The sequence below is a fragment of the Caenorhabditis remanei genome, chromosome II, assembly GCF_010183535.1.
Source record: "Caenorhabditis remanei strain PX506 chromosome II, whole genome shotgun sequence".
NCBI classification, from domain to species: domain Eukaryota; kingdom Metazoa; phylum Nematoda; class Chromadorea; order Rhabditida; family Rhabditidae; genus Caenorhabditis; species Caenorhabditis remanei.
The window spans coordinates 10,922,956-10,935,902 of record NC_071329.1 but is presented as its reverse complement, the minus strand read 5'-3'; the positions used below and the strand labels follow the sequence as shown (position 1 = coordinate 10,935,902).

Sequence of the window (12,947 nt, the reverse complement as noted above, 5' to 3'; positions counted from 1 at the left end):
ATCGCTCCACTTCACATGACCGGCAGTTATCCAACTCCGTTTCCAACTTTCCACCAATCCCGATTTTGCCCAATCCATTTTGTATGGAATGATCGTGATCTCCTTCACTTCCTCAGCTAACTTTCGAACCAAGTTACCCAACTTTTGGTTCGTCTCCTCGTCCTCCGTGAGCTCTAACAAGAATACGATCGATTCTACATTCGCAAAATCGAATTTATCCTTCCACGTGTTCAGCGCACTTTTCCGATACTCAAAGATGGATTTTCCCTTCACGCCGATTCTCGGAGTTATGAGAATCTTCGATTCTCTAATCACCGTCTTCTTTGGCTTCATCCCTTCTTTTTTCTCCTCCGTCACTGTATCCACAGCGATTTCCTTGCTCTTCTCCACCGTTTTCTTGGTAGGATCCATGTTTCCAACACGGATTCCAAGATTTCCTATCGTGAACACCTTCTTCTTTGGTTTCACCCCTTCTTTTTCCTCACTACTCGTCGCATCTCTCTTTCCCTTCTTCTGTTGCACATCCGTTCTTTCCTGTTTCCACTCCACCGAAACTCCAATACTTTCGAATGCGTTCGTTCCAAGCAGCATTATTTCAGCATCGTTCTCAACGAGCTGAAAAACTACTTCCGCCCTTCTATCTCTCACTTGAATCGGTACTTCGATTTGCTGACTGATACGCATCTTCTTTTTCGAAGTATCGATCACTTCGAACCTAGGCTTCCCTAACCTTTTCACCACCTCCATCCAATTTCGGCAACCTTTCTTCAGTCCATTCCATGCTCCAGTTGACATCACCGACACCGCGGCTCCACTGTCAACCACCATTCTCCGCTCTTGTCCCAGCAATTTAACCGTCTCCACAGCTACTTTGCCTACACCTTCTCCTTTTCCTCTTACTTCTACACTTTGCACTGGCTTCGGTGGGCATTGACGCGCCAGGTGTCCCACACCTCCACACGAAAAACATCTCTGCTCCACCCAGTACCGGTTTTCCCCACTTTCTTTTTCCGCCACATCTTTCTCGCCGTCATTTTCAGCTTTTCGACGTTCCCTCCAGCCTTCAGAATATCGACTCTTCTGGCAATTTCCACGACGCTGTTCGTTTTCTTGTTGCAGCACGATATCTTTCAGATGATCGTACTGTTCTTCCAACGATAATTCGAAACGCTTCATTATGAGCATTTTGTGCAACGTCTCATCTGCGCGTGCCGCTTTCATCAGCTTTGTTGTTCTCATCTGAGACAACGTCTCCTGCTTCACCTCCGGGAACGCCATCCTTGACCACTTCTCTACCTCCACGAGATACTCCCACATCTTCTGGTCCGACCTCTTCTCCAGCCCTTCAAACTCGTTCAGCGCTTCGATCTTGCTATCTCCTTGTCGCTTTCTAAGCTTGTGTTCAAACTCTTCGAACAGCGACTGTATTGATCTTTCGTATCTTTTTGGCAACGTTTTGAACAGTGACTTGGCCGCCCCTTTCAAAAACTTCTCCTCCAAGATTGCGACCAGCTCGTCATCACTCTCCGTCACATGGTTGTACTTCAACAAGAATGCCCGTTTGAACTCCTTGAACTCGCCTGTTCCATCAAACGTTTTTGGCTCCGGCAACGCTGAAGACTTCAACATCCTGTTCATACATTGCACCATTTCGTTGACTTCGCTACTTCCTGACCGACTCAAAGTTTTCCTTCTAAACGCGTCTTCTCCTCCTTTCTTCCTGTTTCCCTCGTCGTTTCTCTCGATGTCCCAATTTTCCACCCTCTCGCACCAGCTTCTGTTTCCCTGGACTTCGTCCCACAAGCCATTCGGCTTGCGTTCCTGCCGCTCCACCGTCTTCCTCAGTTGTTTCAGCGCTTTCTCCAGCCTACTGACCTGCGCCTCAGCCACCTCCTTTTCTCTCTGAATTTTCCGGATTTGCTCCCCGAGCATCTCCTTTTCTCTCTGGATTTCCCGGATTTGTTCCCCGAGCATCTTCTTTTCCTCCTTCCAGCACTCCGTCAACACGTTCTCCTCGACTTGCACTTGCGCTGCCTTCGCACACGCTTCTCTCAACTCTTCCACCGATTCGAGCTTGAACTCTCTCATAACTCGAATCACCGATCGCGGCCATTCATCTCCTCCGATTTCTTCGAACTTTTCCAACAACTCTCTGTGGAAAATTCTCATCGGCTCCAGAATCTCATCCGCCTCCTGTTCGCTGCATTTCGCTGCCAACTCCCCGAGTTGCAACCTTGTTTTGTCCTCCACTTTGACGCTGCTAGCGATAAGTTTCGTGAACTTCTTCACTTTCTTTCTTCTCTCCTTCACGCTCATTTGAGTTTCCACAACAATCATCCGATTGTCGTCTACTTTCGACGTTGACTGCTTCGACGATGTTTTGTCGCTCATCTTCTGCGTTGTCGTCCGTAAACAAAGTTTTTATCCAAAAACTGTTTACAATTCGTTGATTATCCAATCGACGAAAATTATTCACAAATTTCCGTAAAATTTATCCAAATTTTACCAAAAATTCTTATTTTTCCGCAAAACTTCGAAATCGCCTGGGTTTTATACTCGCCCAAACGATAAATTCAAAGCTTCGCTAAGAAAACACGAATAACCGGTTCGGCCCCCAAGTTGCCCGCGTACGAATACGGGGTGATAGGGTCCTGATACAATATGACGACAAATACACAGTTTCTTACAATAAATTTACTTTATTGCAAGAAAATAAATGAAGAGAGCGATAAACTTACAAAACAACCAACGCTAAAACTAGAACTAACTCTGAAAGCCAACCGACTTCAGAAAACGACTTTTGCCACGTGGAGTACACGTGTCCACGTGAACTGACGCGCTGAGGTTACGGTAGGCGAGTGAGCCTTTGGCGGAGTGTCGTTGCGTATTTATTGTGAGGACTCGGAGAACTACAGGGTTATGAGGGTACCTTGCCACCGGCAACTAAGTTTGAGATCGGCGAAAGCGCCGCAATCGCGCCGGCCAGGGAAGGGCGCACCTACGGCCTGGAAACGGCGTTTACGCCGTTCATTGGCCGGACCTTGGAATGCTTACTTGCGCAGATCCATGTTGACTCATTATTTGTTCAGTTTTTTTTTTAATTTTCATATTTTCTCTCTACTTTCTAATTATTTACTGATTCGAGATGTATAAACGACAAAAAAGAAGTCAAACACTAGGTAAGTAATATTTACAGTAAGAAAATTGAGAAGCTGTGTGTCGGAAATTTTAGAAAAGGACGACATTGAGAACAGTTCAGGAAATCAAGAAGGCGGCAGGCCCATCCCCTGGCAGTGGAAACTTTCATTTCAGAAAGGTAATCATCTCCCAAATTTTTCTATAATTTAGACTTTTTTCAGCGAGGAAGTTCGAAACGCGTCATGTCGGGACCTGCTCATAAGAAGACGTCATCAACTTCGATAGAATTGAGCGACACTGTAGATGAGGAAGACGATCACTTCGATGAGAGGAACGAATAAGGAAATGAGGAGGGCCCGAAATCAATCCTAATTTGTTACTCCGATTTGTTACACATAATTTTTGTTGTTAAATTGGTTTTTTAATAAATATTATTATTCAAAAATCGATAATCTGATCAGGAACCGAGGGGGAAGGAAGGGACAGCGGCCTAGAATCGGCGTTAACGCCACCTCAAAATCCGGCGTTAGCGCCGCTTGATTCGGCGCTTTCGCCGGGTAAATCGGCCGGAGCGCCGGCGACCACCGGCCTCACTTCGGCGCGCGCGCCGATTTGGTCGGCGATATCGCCGAAAATTCTCTGAGAACAGCTGAATTTGGTACTGTAACATCCTTCATAATTTTGGTAACATCTGCAAAAGTGTGACTGACCTTTAGTGACATCACATTTTTCATTAAGGAATGAGACATTTCTATCTTTTCCAGGTAGACCCAATTTTTCTCTATCATCTTCATATAGTTCAAGGACATTAGGTTTTAAATTCGTCAAACCGGTCAGTTGACCACTCGAAAAGTCTCTCGATAACTTCAATCAGTTTACTCTTTTCTTCTTTATTTCTCATCCGATTCCGTGTAGTTTTTGTGTCCCCATCAAATTCAGGTTTTTTTCTCCAAAAAAAGTATCGACTATTTTTATTCAATCAACATTGTTCTTACCTACCCAACAAGTAATATCAGGTGTTTTATCACAATACCAAAATGATTTTACTATTTGTGGTTCCTCTACTTTTGTCTACTTTTATTGAGTCATCAGAAGCTTCAGCTTTGACAGATTTTCGAATTCGAAGAGCTTTTCATAGTTAGTGTGTAATCTGTTTCAAATGATTCAACTGGAACTATTTCAGATGATATATGTAAAGAACATCCAGATATGTCAACTTGTAGTCGTCCATATACTGTAAGAGATTATCGAGAAGAATTGGAAAAACAGAGGAATGAAGAAGGTTCGGATACTCAGAATTTCCAGGTGAGTGTTTCATTCAGAAAATGAAAAATCTTTTTCTTTCTCGATTCTAATTACCGATTGTTGTTCATTTTATCTAAGCAGTTTTCAGAAAATCACATAAACTGAATTATAGTAACTCATTTGTTTCTGATTGATTTAAACTGTTTTCAATTAAACATTTCTCAAGTTAGTTAAAACGGATTGAAAAACGAGATAATCAATGAAATCAGTTGATTCGACGAATTCGTATGTTTGCATTCCTAAATAGACAAAAAGGTCGATTGTGAATAAAAAATAATTTCCGGCAGAAATCACACACCATTGTTCTATAATATAACGGATTAATTATTATATATCAAGGTCTATCCGGGTTTCAGAACTGAATATTATTCTGAAAACTCCCCTTTACTCATCCATTTTCAGGCCAGTCGTCGTGCGGATTGGGTCGACGATGAAATCGATGAGAAGGATCTTGAATACTATTTATGGAGAAAAAGAAGGCGCCAATACTTGAGAAGAAAGGCTCAAGCTATGTGAGTAAACTATATCCAGTCACCTGATTACTCTAAATTTTGAAGTGGATCTTACAGGTTGAGAGAAAGATATCGTGATCGAATGGATGAAGACAGAGAAAGAGAAAGATATGGAGACGTGGATTATCACTACCATTATCATGAAGCGCCGAGGTACGGATACGGTAGATATGGTAGTGGATATGGAAGATATGGACCTTATGGTGGATATGGATACCCGTCTTACGGTGGATATAGTGGATATGGTGGTGGTTACGGAGGAGGTTACGGTGGAGGTTACGGTGGAGGATATGGTGGTGGATACGGTAGGTCATGAGAACATATCGAGACCTGAGATGGTACTGTCTTGTTCAGGTTACGGCGGAGGCCTCCTTGGTAATATCGTTAATATTGGGGCTGGAAGTGGTCTCGGAATTTCGACTCCAATCGGTGGAATCGGAATATCACATGGTTGGGGAATCGGTATCGGATGAGTGTGTCTTGTTATTTTTCTAAGCGATTTTCTATGTACATTTCTGTTGTCTAATGCAATAAAATACAGTTTTTTTTCTACAAACTTTATTTCACCGAGTTAATAAAAAGTGCTATTCGACGGGAAGGAAGAAGGAAAATGGTAAAAATGTTGAATGAACATGAAATAATATAAGGAAAATGTGGATGAAAATGTGAATGAAAACGTATGGAAACAAGAGAAAAATAAAACAACTGAACACTTATTGTCTCAGAGTTTGTACACGGAAGAGGTTGCAGAGCTCATCAACCAATGCTTCATGACGGAAACTGACACGAATATCTGGTACATTTGTACGGTGAATGTCGTTTCCAATGACTCCTTCCTCTTTGTAATTCGGTCCGAGCCAATGAATTTTAACCTGGAAAAGAATAGGGAATCAAATAATTTTGTTGTGGGCTTATGAGCTCACCTTATCTTCGAAACCACTTTGCATTACACTGTTTCTGGCCAACTCACACATATCACATGAGCTGAGCTTCCATACTTGAGCAGCAATTGAGTACTCCTCCATCAATGCTTCTTTAGTGTAATGGAATTGAAGTGGATCATCAGTTGACAACGAGACATTCAGTCCTTTCTGAAGATACTCTGGCAATGGATTTCTCTGATAACTGATGAAAAGAGAGTTATTCGACAGTGGAGACATGGCGATTCCAATTTGGGTCAGGTAGTACAAATATTGAAGAACTGGAACTTTGCGGAGAAGAATTCCATGAGCAATACTTTCACTTGTGAGGTAACCAGTCAGTAAGTGAGAAACATGGCCAGCCTCTCCACAATGTGGACGGAGAGCGAATGTATTCAATCCACGTTCACGACGGAATGCATTCAAAGCACAGATGTTTGCATACATGTAGAAGAGATAGTAGTTGTATGGTGGATTCTCCAAATCAGTGAATTCCGGTGGACATGGAGTGCTACGATCGAACTGAAATGTCATATGTTGCAGATCGGAACTGTGAATATCAGTTTCTTACATTAACAAATTCATGTTTGCTCTCATCGTCAACTGAATCAATTCCTGAAACTTGTTGGAGGAAGAGATGGAGTTCTGGATGAGTTGATGGATCATTTGTTACTTCGAAAAGTGGAGTGAACAGGTTGTCAAGCATATCATCGAAGTTCTTGACCATATTCTTGTTACGGTAGACGTCACTGTAAATATTTAATAAAAAAAGCCTCATTTATCTATTTTACTCACTAAAGTCTTGGAATCTGAATAAGCCATCTAGCATTTGGACTCCAAACATCGTGAGTGATGGCCCATTTCGCCAAATTATCCCACTCTTTCTTGCTTCGTCCGTAAATAGAGAGTCTTGGTTCAGCATGTTGATACTTGCTGTCCTCCAAATCAGACAATACTTCCTTCAGCAAATCAGCAAAGTATTTTCCACCGACAAAGTTGTCAGTCTTGATGAAAATTTCACGTAGAGTTGATTCTCCAACTGGGTTATACTTGGTGTTGAACTTATCGAATCGATGGAAAGTATTACGATCAGCATGAACATCGAGCATATCGACAGAAAGATCATACGCATCAATTCCCATCTTCTTGAAGACTTCTTTCATTGTCACTTTTGTTCCATTGTTATCAAGAACAACAACATCTGCTTCCGTCTTTATCTTCTTCTTGATGAAACGAAGCAAGTGTTTCTGATTCATTGAAGAGGCAGCGTGAATGTGAGTGTCTACTTTACGAATATTGTAGAAATCACGATGAATGACTCCTTTTTGCTCATGAAGTTCACGAAGTTCGTTCAGGAGAACATGAAGTTGAAACTTATTTTCAAGATACGAGAGACGGCGGAAACAGAACGACTTTCTGTAATAATCCTTTTTTTAACACAGTTCTCTAATTCGAACAAAACTAACAGTGGTCCATCGACAATCATTGCAGTCAACTTCTCTGTGTCATTCAAAAACTCTTCCTTGGTAACTGCGGTGCTTTTGAACTGTTCATCGATGGAACCATCTTCATTGCAGATTTCAGTCTAAAATAGAAGAATAAGCACTTGTTTGAAGAGGAATTTCAATCTCACCACTCCTCTATTACGTCTCAAAGTGTAATACTTCTCGTATTTTGGCAGTGGATCATTCTTTCCCCAATGATCTTTTGGTGGATCTGGTGGGTTGAATGATGTTTGGACAGCTGAAAATGGATATGGATGTATTCGAACAGTGAATACGATAGAGTTGTCAGAATACAATTATACGGTAGGAGTAGAAGAAGAAGTCAAAAGGACAAAGAAAACAAACAGAAATCAGACACACTACGAAAAGAAACGTGTTGGATTTGTGTTGAATGAAGTAAGATTATGACATTCTTAGAATCGTGCTCAAATAATAAGCAAGTTTTTTTGAAACTAAAATTTGAGTTTTTGTTATCATAATGACGAAATAATTTTTGAGCATGAATAAAAAAATTCTCATAATTCTTATTTCAAGTAGGAATAAACAACTATTAGTTTAGAATCACTCATTTCAGGATTACTGTAGGTTGTTTGATGTATATCTAGTCTGATTTAGAGTCATTGTTATCGGTTTAGACAGGAGGTGAAGAAACCAAAAACCATTAAATTTCGGAATACCACTCAAAATCTCTTACCCTCCAAGTCCGGCACACTGGGCGGATGGAACAGGATTTTGGCTAAAACAAAGATTCAGAAAACTGCATTTAACTAGAAATATTTAGAAAGATTGATAGATAGAAGTTTACAATTAGAAGTTTACTTTTTGTGTGTAATTCAACCTCAAAGTGCACGGGATAATAATTCCCATTTGGCAAATAAAGTGCTGCTTACTATCACTGAAACATTTATGAATCATTCATACCCCGCGTCAAAAACGACGCACGCCAACTTACATAATTGTCTAACTGAAATAATACGTTAAGAAGTCAGTTTTCAAAAGATAATCGATGAAAATAAACCCACTTGTCTCGGTGTTCTTGACACGATGCTTCGGCAAATTGTTTGGATAGTGTCCAGTGAGGAAATTGCGAGTCGTTGAGGGGAATTGATTTCCAATACGTTCCATATATTTGGAACGGAGATGAAGAGCTTCAATCAAATGACCGGAAGCACTCTTCAAATCTTCAAGTGGAACTCCACTCAATTCTTCACCAGTGATTGCCATTCGTTGATAGTTCACATCGACAGCATCTCTGAAATTATTGGTAGGTTCAGAGGTAATGGATAGATTCTAGGTCAAACCTGAAAGTGTGAAGATCCACGAGTTGTGGAGACTTGCTTCTTGGTTCCATTTGAATTTCATCGAGTGCTGACTTCAATGATGATGGTGAGAGACATCCATCATTTTGAGACTCGAGACGAGCTCTGAAATGTATTCCTTGTTTTTTTTTGAAAATGCAACTTCAAAAATGATACAATCTGAATCGATGAATAATTTTAACTTCTTTTGTCTATACTATATTTCAGATAGATATCGAATGGGAAGGAGTAGAAGAAATCGGAAGAATGAAACACAATTAACATGCAACATCATATTATTGAAACTTACTGCACTTTCGCCCATAAAACATGCAAATCGATATCGAGAGCCATATTTCTCACTGGTCTCTGTTTTACTTCAATATTATTCTGATGATTTTTGAAGAAGAAGAAGAAGAAACGGAATTCTCGAGAAGAAAAGTAACAGTTTACTATGAATCGACGAGAGATTTGCTCTACAGAGTAGCAGTCACATAAAAACTAAAACAAATTTCTCCCGTTTACATATATATTTATTCGCCTTCTTCCGGGGCGAGCGCGGATTATCTGATATGGATAAGGAGAAGACCTAAATGAGACATTCTTGTCGTGTGACTGAAATTCATCATCGAAATCTGAGTGAAACCGTAAAGTTGTTTTCACATTTTTTCGAAATTAATTACTTATGAAAAATATCACGTAATAAGTTGCTATTCATGCGGAAAATCTTACTAGAAACTCTCATTTCAGATTGGGTGGACTATGATATCGAACCAAGAAAACAAAAGAAAAAATAATTCTGCAAGAAATTCAGCAGACTAAGGCCATTCACTCATTTTCACATAACCAGAGAAGATTCTCTTCCTTCTTGGCGGAAATGAGAATGGAAAAGAGCCAAGGAGATCTATTGTGTCTTGTGCTGGAATGGGAAACCGAAGAAGATAATCCTTTCCAAAATACAAAAAAATGTGGAATGTGAATCAGAAGCATCCTTGTGTGAGACAATTTCAGAGGGTACGGTAGACTAGAAAACGCTTAATGAGTAGAATCAGAAGACAGAAACGACCGAAGATTAACCTTTGTTTTAGAGCCTTTATCTCCGAATTTTGTGGTGACCAAAAGTCATTTTCAACAACAGAATTCATTCTCATTATGGTTTGAGTTGAATCGAGAAGAGCAATAGTGGACCGGCGACTCTTTCGGTGATTTATGTCATATTTTCCCTCCTTCGATGACAGAAATCTATCCCTGATCGGTGACAAAGAAGAATTATTACTGTAAATGTGTTCACACACTGTTTTTAACATGCAAAATTGGTAAATAACTCTATTAGATTTTGACAAAACAAGTACGAAAAACTAAAAATTGCTAAAGGGAAAAATGAATCTCTGTGATCATAAATCTTCAAGTTTTGGTAAAAACATTAAATAGAATAGGTAGAGAGGAATACCAATTTTACGACAATATTTTTAAACTTACAAGCAAGACCAACGTCTCGACTTTGCACCTTTTTCGCTAAACATTATACCGAAAATCCGATAAATTATTCTAGCAGAAAACTAACCGATTCGAGATTTCAATTGCTCTGTGAGCACGGGATTCGTTCACTTCAATTGGTGTCGTCGAGATTTCAAATGGTGAAGCTGTTGAGTGTTCAGAGTGACCCATCTGAAAGTTATATTTGTAAAATGGAGAAAGAAAGCCAGTTCCTACCGCATATCCCTTTCTGAATGGTCCCGAATCGAAAACCTCACTGTCGACAGTTTCTGAAAAAGAACAAGATAAAGAGTGAATTTTACAAGTTGTAATGTATAATTACAAATTACATATCACTTCACTTTCACAAATTACAATGTTTCGTCTTACCAATTTGAGATTCAATAGCTTCAGTTGCCAGAGTGTCTGAACTTTTCAGTTAAATACTATTGAAAGTTCATGGAAACTTTGAATAACATTAATCAGATTCCAAGATTCTTGGAAAGAATATAAACTTACTCATTCCGTACTCTCGAATGTTGTCGAGTGGATTTGGGCGTCCAGTCTGAAAATTACGATTGGAAATACTATTTTTCTCGAGACAAGACATACATCAGAACTTGGAGAAGCTGCTGTTGCCTCCTCATCGCTGTGTTCAGCTGCAGGAGTGAAGAAATGGACACCGTTTGTATCCGTCGGCATCTTCACTACAATACAAAAAAACTGTTTTAAAGAATATTTCAGAATGAGATATCAGAGTTGCAACTGCACGATAAAAAAGACAAAGAAAGAATGAAGAAAAGTTGAATGATTGTATCGTTATCAGGAACCAAAAGAGCTCCAAAAAGACGGAGAGCGATCATTAAAATGTACATAAAAGATTATGAGACGATTGAGAAAACTGGCACCAGACTGGCGGTGGAAGTTACTTACGAAATATTTTCGAAAAAAAACGATAACAAAAAGTTCAATGGATCACGTGCTCAGTTCAATAAAACGAGAGAGTGATGGTTGAACATTAACTATGTTGACGAATATCATCTTCTTCAGTGTTCAGATATTACACACGGAAGAAAATATTTCATTCGTCTAATAAACAACTCAACGGATTCCAAGTGAATCTCTTTGATATCAGAAATCACCCATAAATAACATCATCTCTAACTAAAAACAGTAACTAGATCAATTCATGAAAAAGAAAATTGAATATTAAACCATCTAGATCAAAACCTCACTCAAAATTCTGGTAGATCAAACCAAAAGAACCGAAAGAAGCCAAGTCTGCACGTCTCACTCATCTAATCGGCTTTTCTGGAGTTTTCACCACCTCGCGTGAGCCGACATCATCATTTCTCTATTTATCTTTTCTCTCACTTGTCTCTTTTTCAGAATTGATAAATGTTTTAGTGATAACTGATATCAATTTTCATCTATGCATGCAGTGTTGCATATGGGGGACTGAAAATGAAGAGAGGACGGCAAATGAGAGTTTCGAGACAGGGAGAGAAGGGAAATAATATATTAGGTAGCGATTAAAAAGGCGAAGTTATCACTTGACGTTGACACTTTTACACTTTCACAGCTTTTATGGGTTTGTTTGGTTGAAATGAGGTAGATGGACATGTGATTGAAATGTTTCAGACTTAAAAAAGAACATTAAAAGTGCGGAGAGATCAAGAAGAGTATGCAAAATGAAAAGGGTGTGAGAACTGGTGAAACAAACTGATAATCCAGAACAAAGATTTTTGAGAGGAAGAAGTATTTATAGGAGAATTTTCTTTAGAAATGAAAAAACGAAAAAATGGAATCATCCTGGATTTGAGGCAGAATGATACGATAGAATTTAATTAAAAGATAGGGAGACAGACGGTCGAATGAAAAGAAAAGCAATAACTGATGAAAACAAAAACAATATTATCCGATTTTCTTTTATCTTCTGCAAAATCTTTTCCAATCTCCCGACAAGAAGGCGTCGAAGATGTCTATGAATTGGTTTTTTGAAAAACAATATCTATCTCCTTCTAAATAGAACAAGAATCGAGACAAATGATAAAACAATTGAAAGAAAGAGGTTTTATTAAAAAATGACACATTCTCATCTGCAAACGTGTATGAACAACAAAAAGTGTTTAGCAGAAAGGAAAAAAAAAGAGGAAAAGTGTTGTCCGTTGGGTATCAGGTGACCATGAATCAGGTGGTCGTTTGGCAAAAGCTCTGTCAAGGTATTTTCCAAAAAGTTTTCATCTATTAAGCTCACACGATCGCTTTCGAATTTGATTCAAAAAGTAAACAGGATCCCATTTCTCAACGCTTTTTTTCCTATTTTTTTTTCGAAAAGCAAACATTTTACAATTTTTCCAACACGATTTGATTTGAGTGAAATCTATTAAATACAAGAGAAACATAGAGAAAACAAGAAAAACGAACACCAATGCTCCACAGAAATTGAAGAGAAGACGATGAAAGTGGTGGAGAAGAAAAAGAAGAAAATGCAGAAGGAGTGGTCACCAGACTGAAGAAAGAGAGTATTCAAAAAGAAGAGAAACAAGAGAAAAAGACATGAAAAGAGAAAAGAGAGGGCCCTTTGCAAAATGAATTTTCGGACGAGTGTCCGACAATAAACATGAAGAAAAAAAATCAAAAGTTCTCTGGAAAATTAACTCATGCTATGAATTATTTATTTGGCGAATACGACAACTGGGATAGGAAGAATTAACGGAGAGCCATGATGCGGGGAGTTCAAATTGAGAAGTTTTTATAAATCCAGTGTTGCTCTGTTGATTTTGATAGAAC

General features: G+C 39.2%; 2 protein-coding genes across 2 annotated transcripts; one reads left to right on the top strand and one right to left on the bottom strand.

The window, feature by feature from the left end:
• Positions 1–4,175: 4,175 nt before the first annotated feature.
• Positions 4,176–5,428, top strand: GCK72_005975 (uncharacterized protein; the record flags this gene model as incomplete). The annotated part of the gene is made up of 5 exons (XM_003108959.2): positions 4,176–4,275; positions 4,322–4,443; positions 4,846–4,955; positions 5,013–5,260; positions 5,310–5,428. 5 exons carry the CDS (start codon positions 4,176–4,178, stop codon positions 5,426–5,428), a joined length of 699 nt encoding a protein of 232 aa, XP_003109007.2.
• Positions 5,429–5,668: 240 nt separating this feature from the next.
• GCK72_005974 (uncharacterized protein) lies at positions 5,669–10,856 on the bottom strand (the record flags this gene model as incomplete). Its single annotated transcript, XM_053725413.1, has 14 exons — positions 5,669–5,827; positions 5,879–6,397; positions 6,447–6,624; positions 6,671–7,291; positions 7,342–7,460; positions 7,509–7,618; positions 8,075–8,116; positions 8,403–8,632; positions 8,682–8,804; positions 10,243–10,346; positions 10,392–10,444; positions 10,545–10,580; positions 10,674–10,719; positions 10,767–10,856. The coding sequence occupies 14 exons, from the start codon at positions 10,854–10,856 to the stop codon at positions 5,669–5,671; spliced, it is 2,430 nt and encodes an 809-aa protein (XP_053589607.1).
• Positions 10,857–12,947: the final 2,091 nt, after the last annotated feature.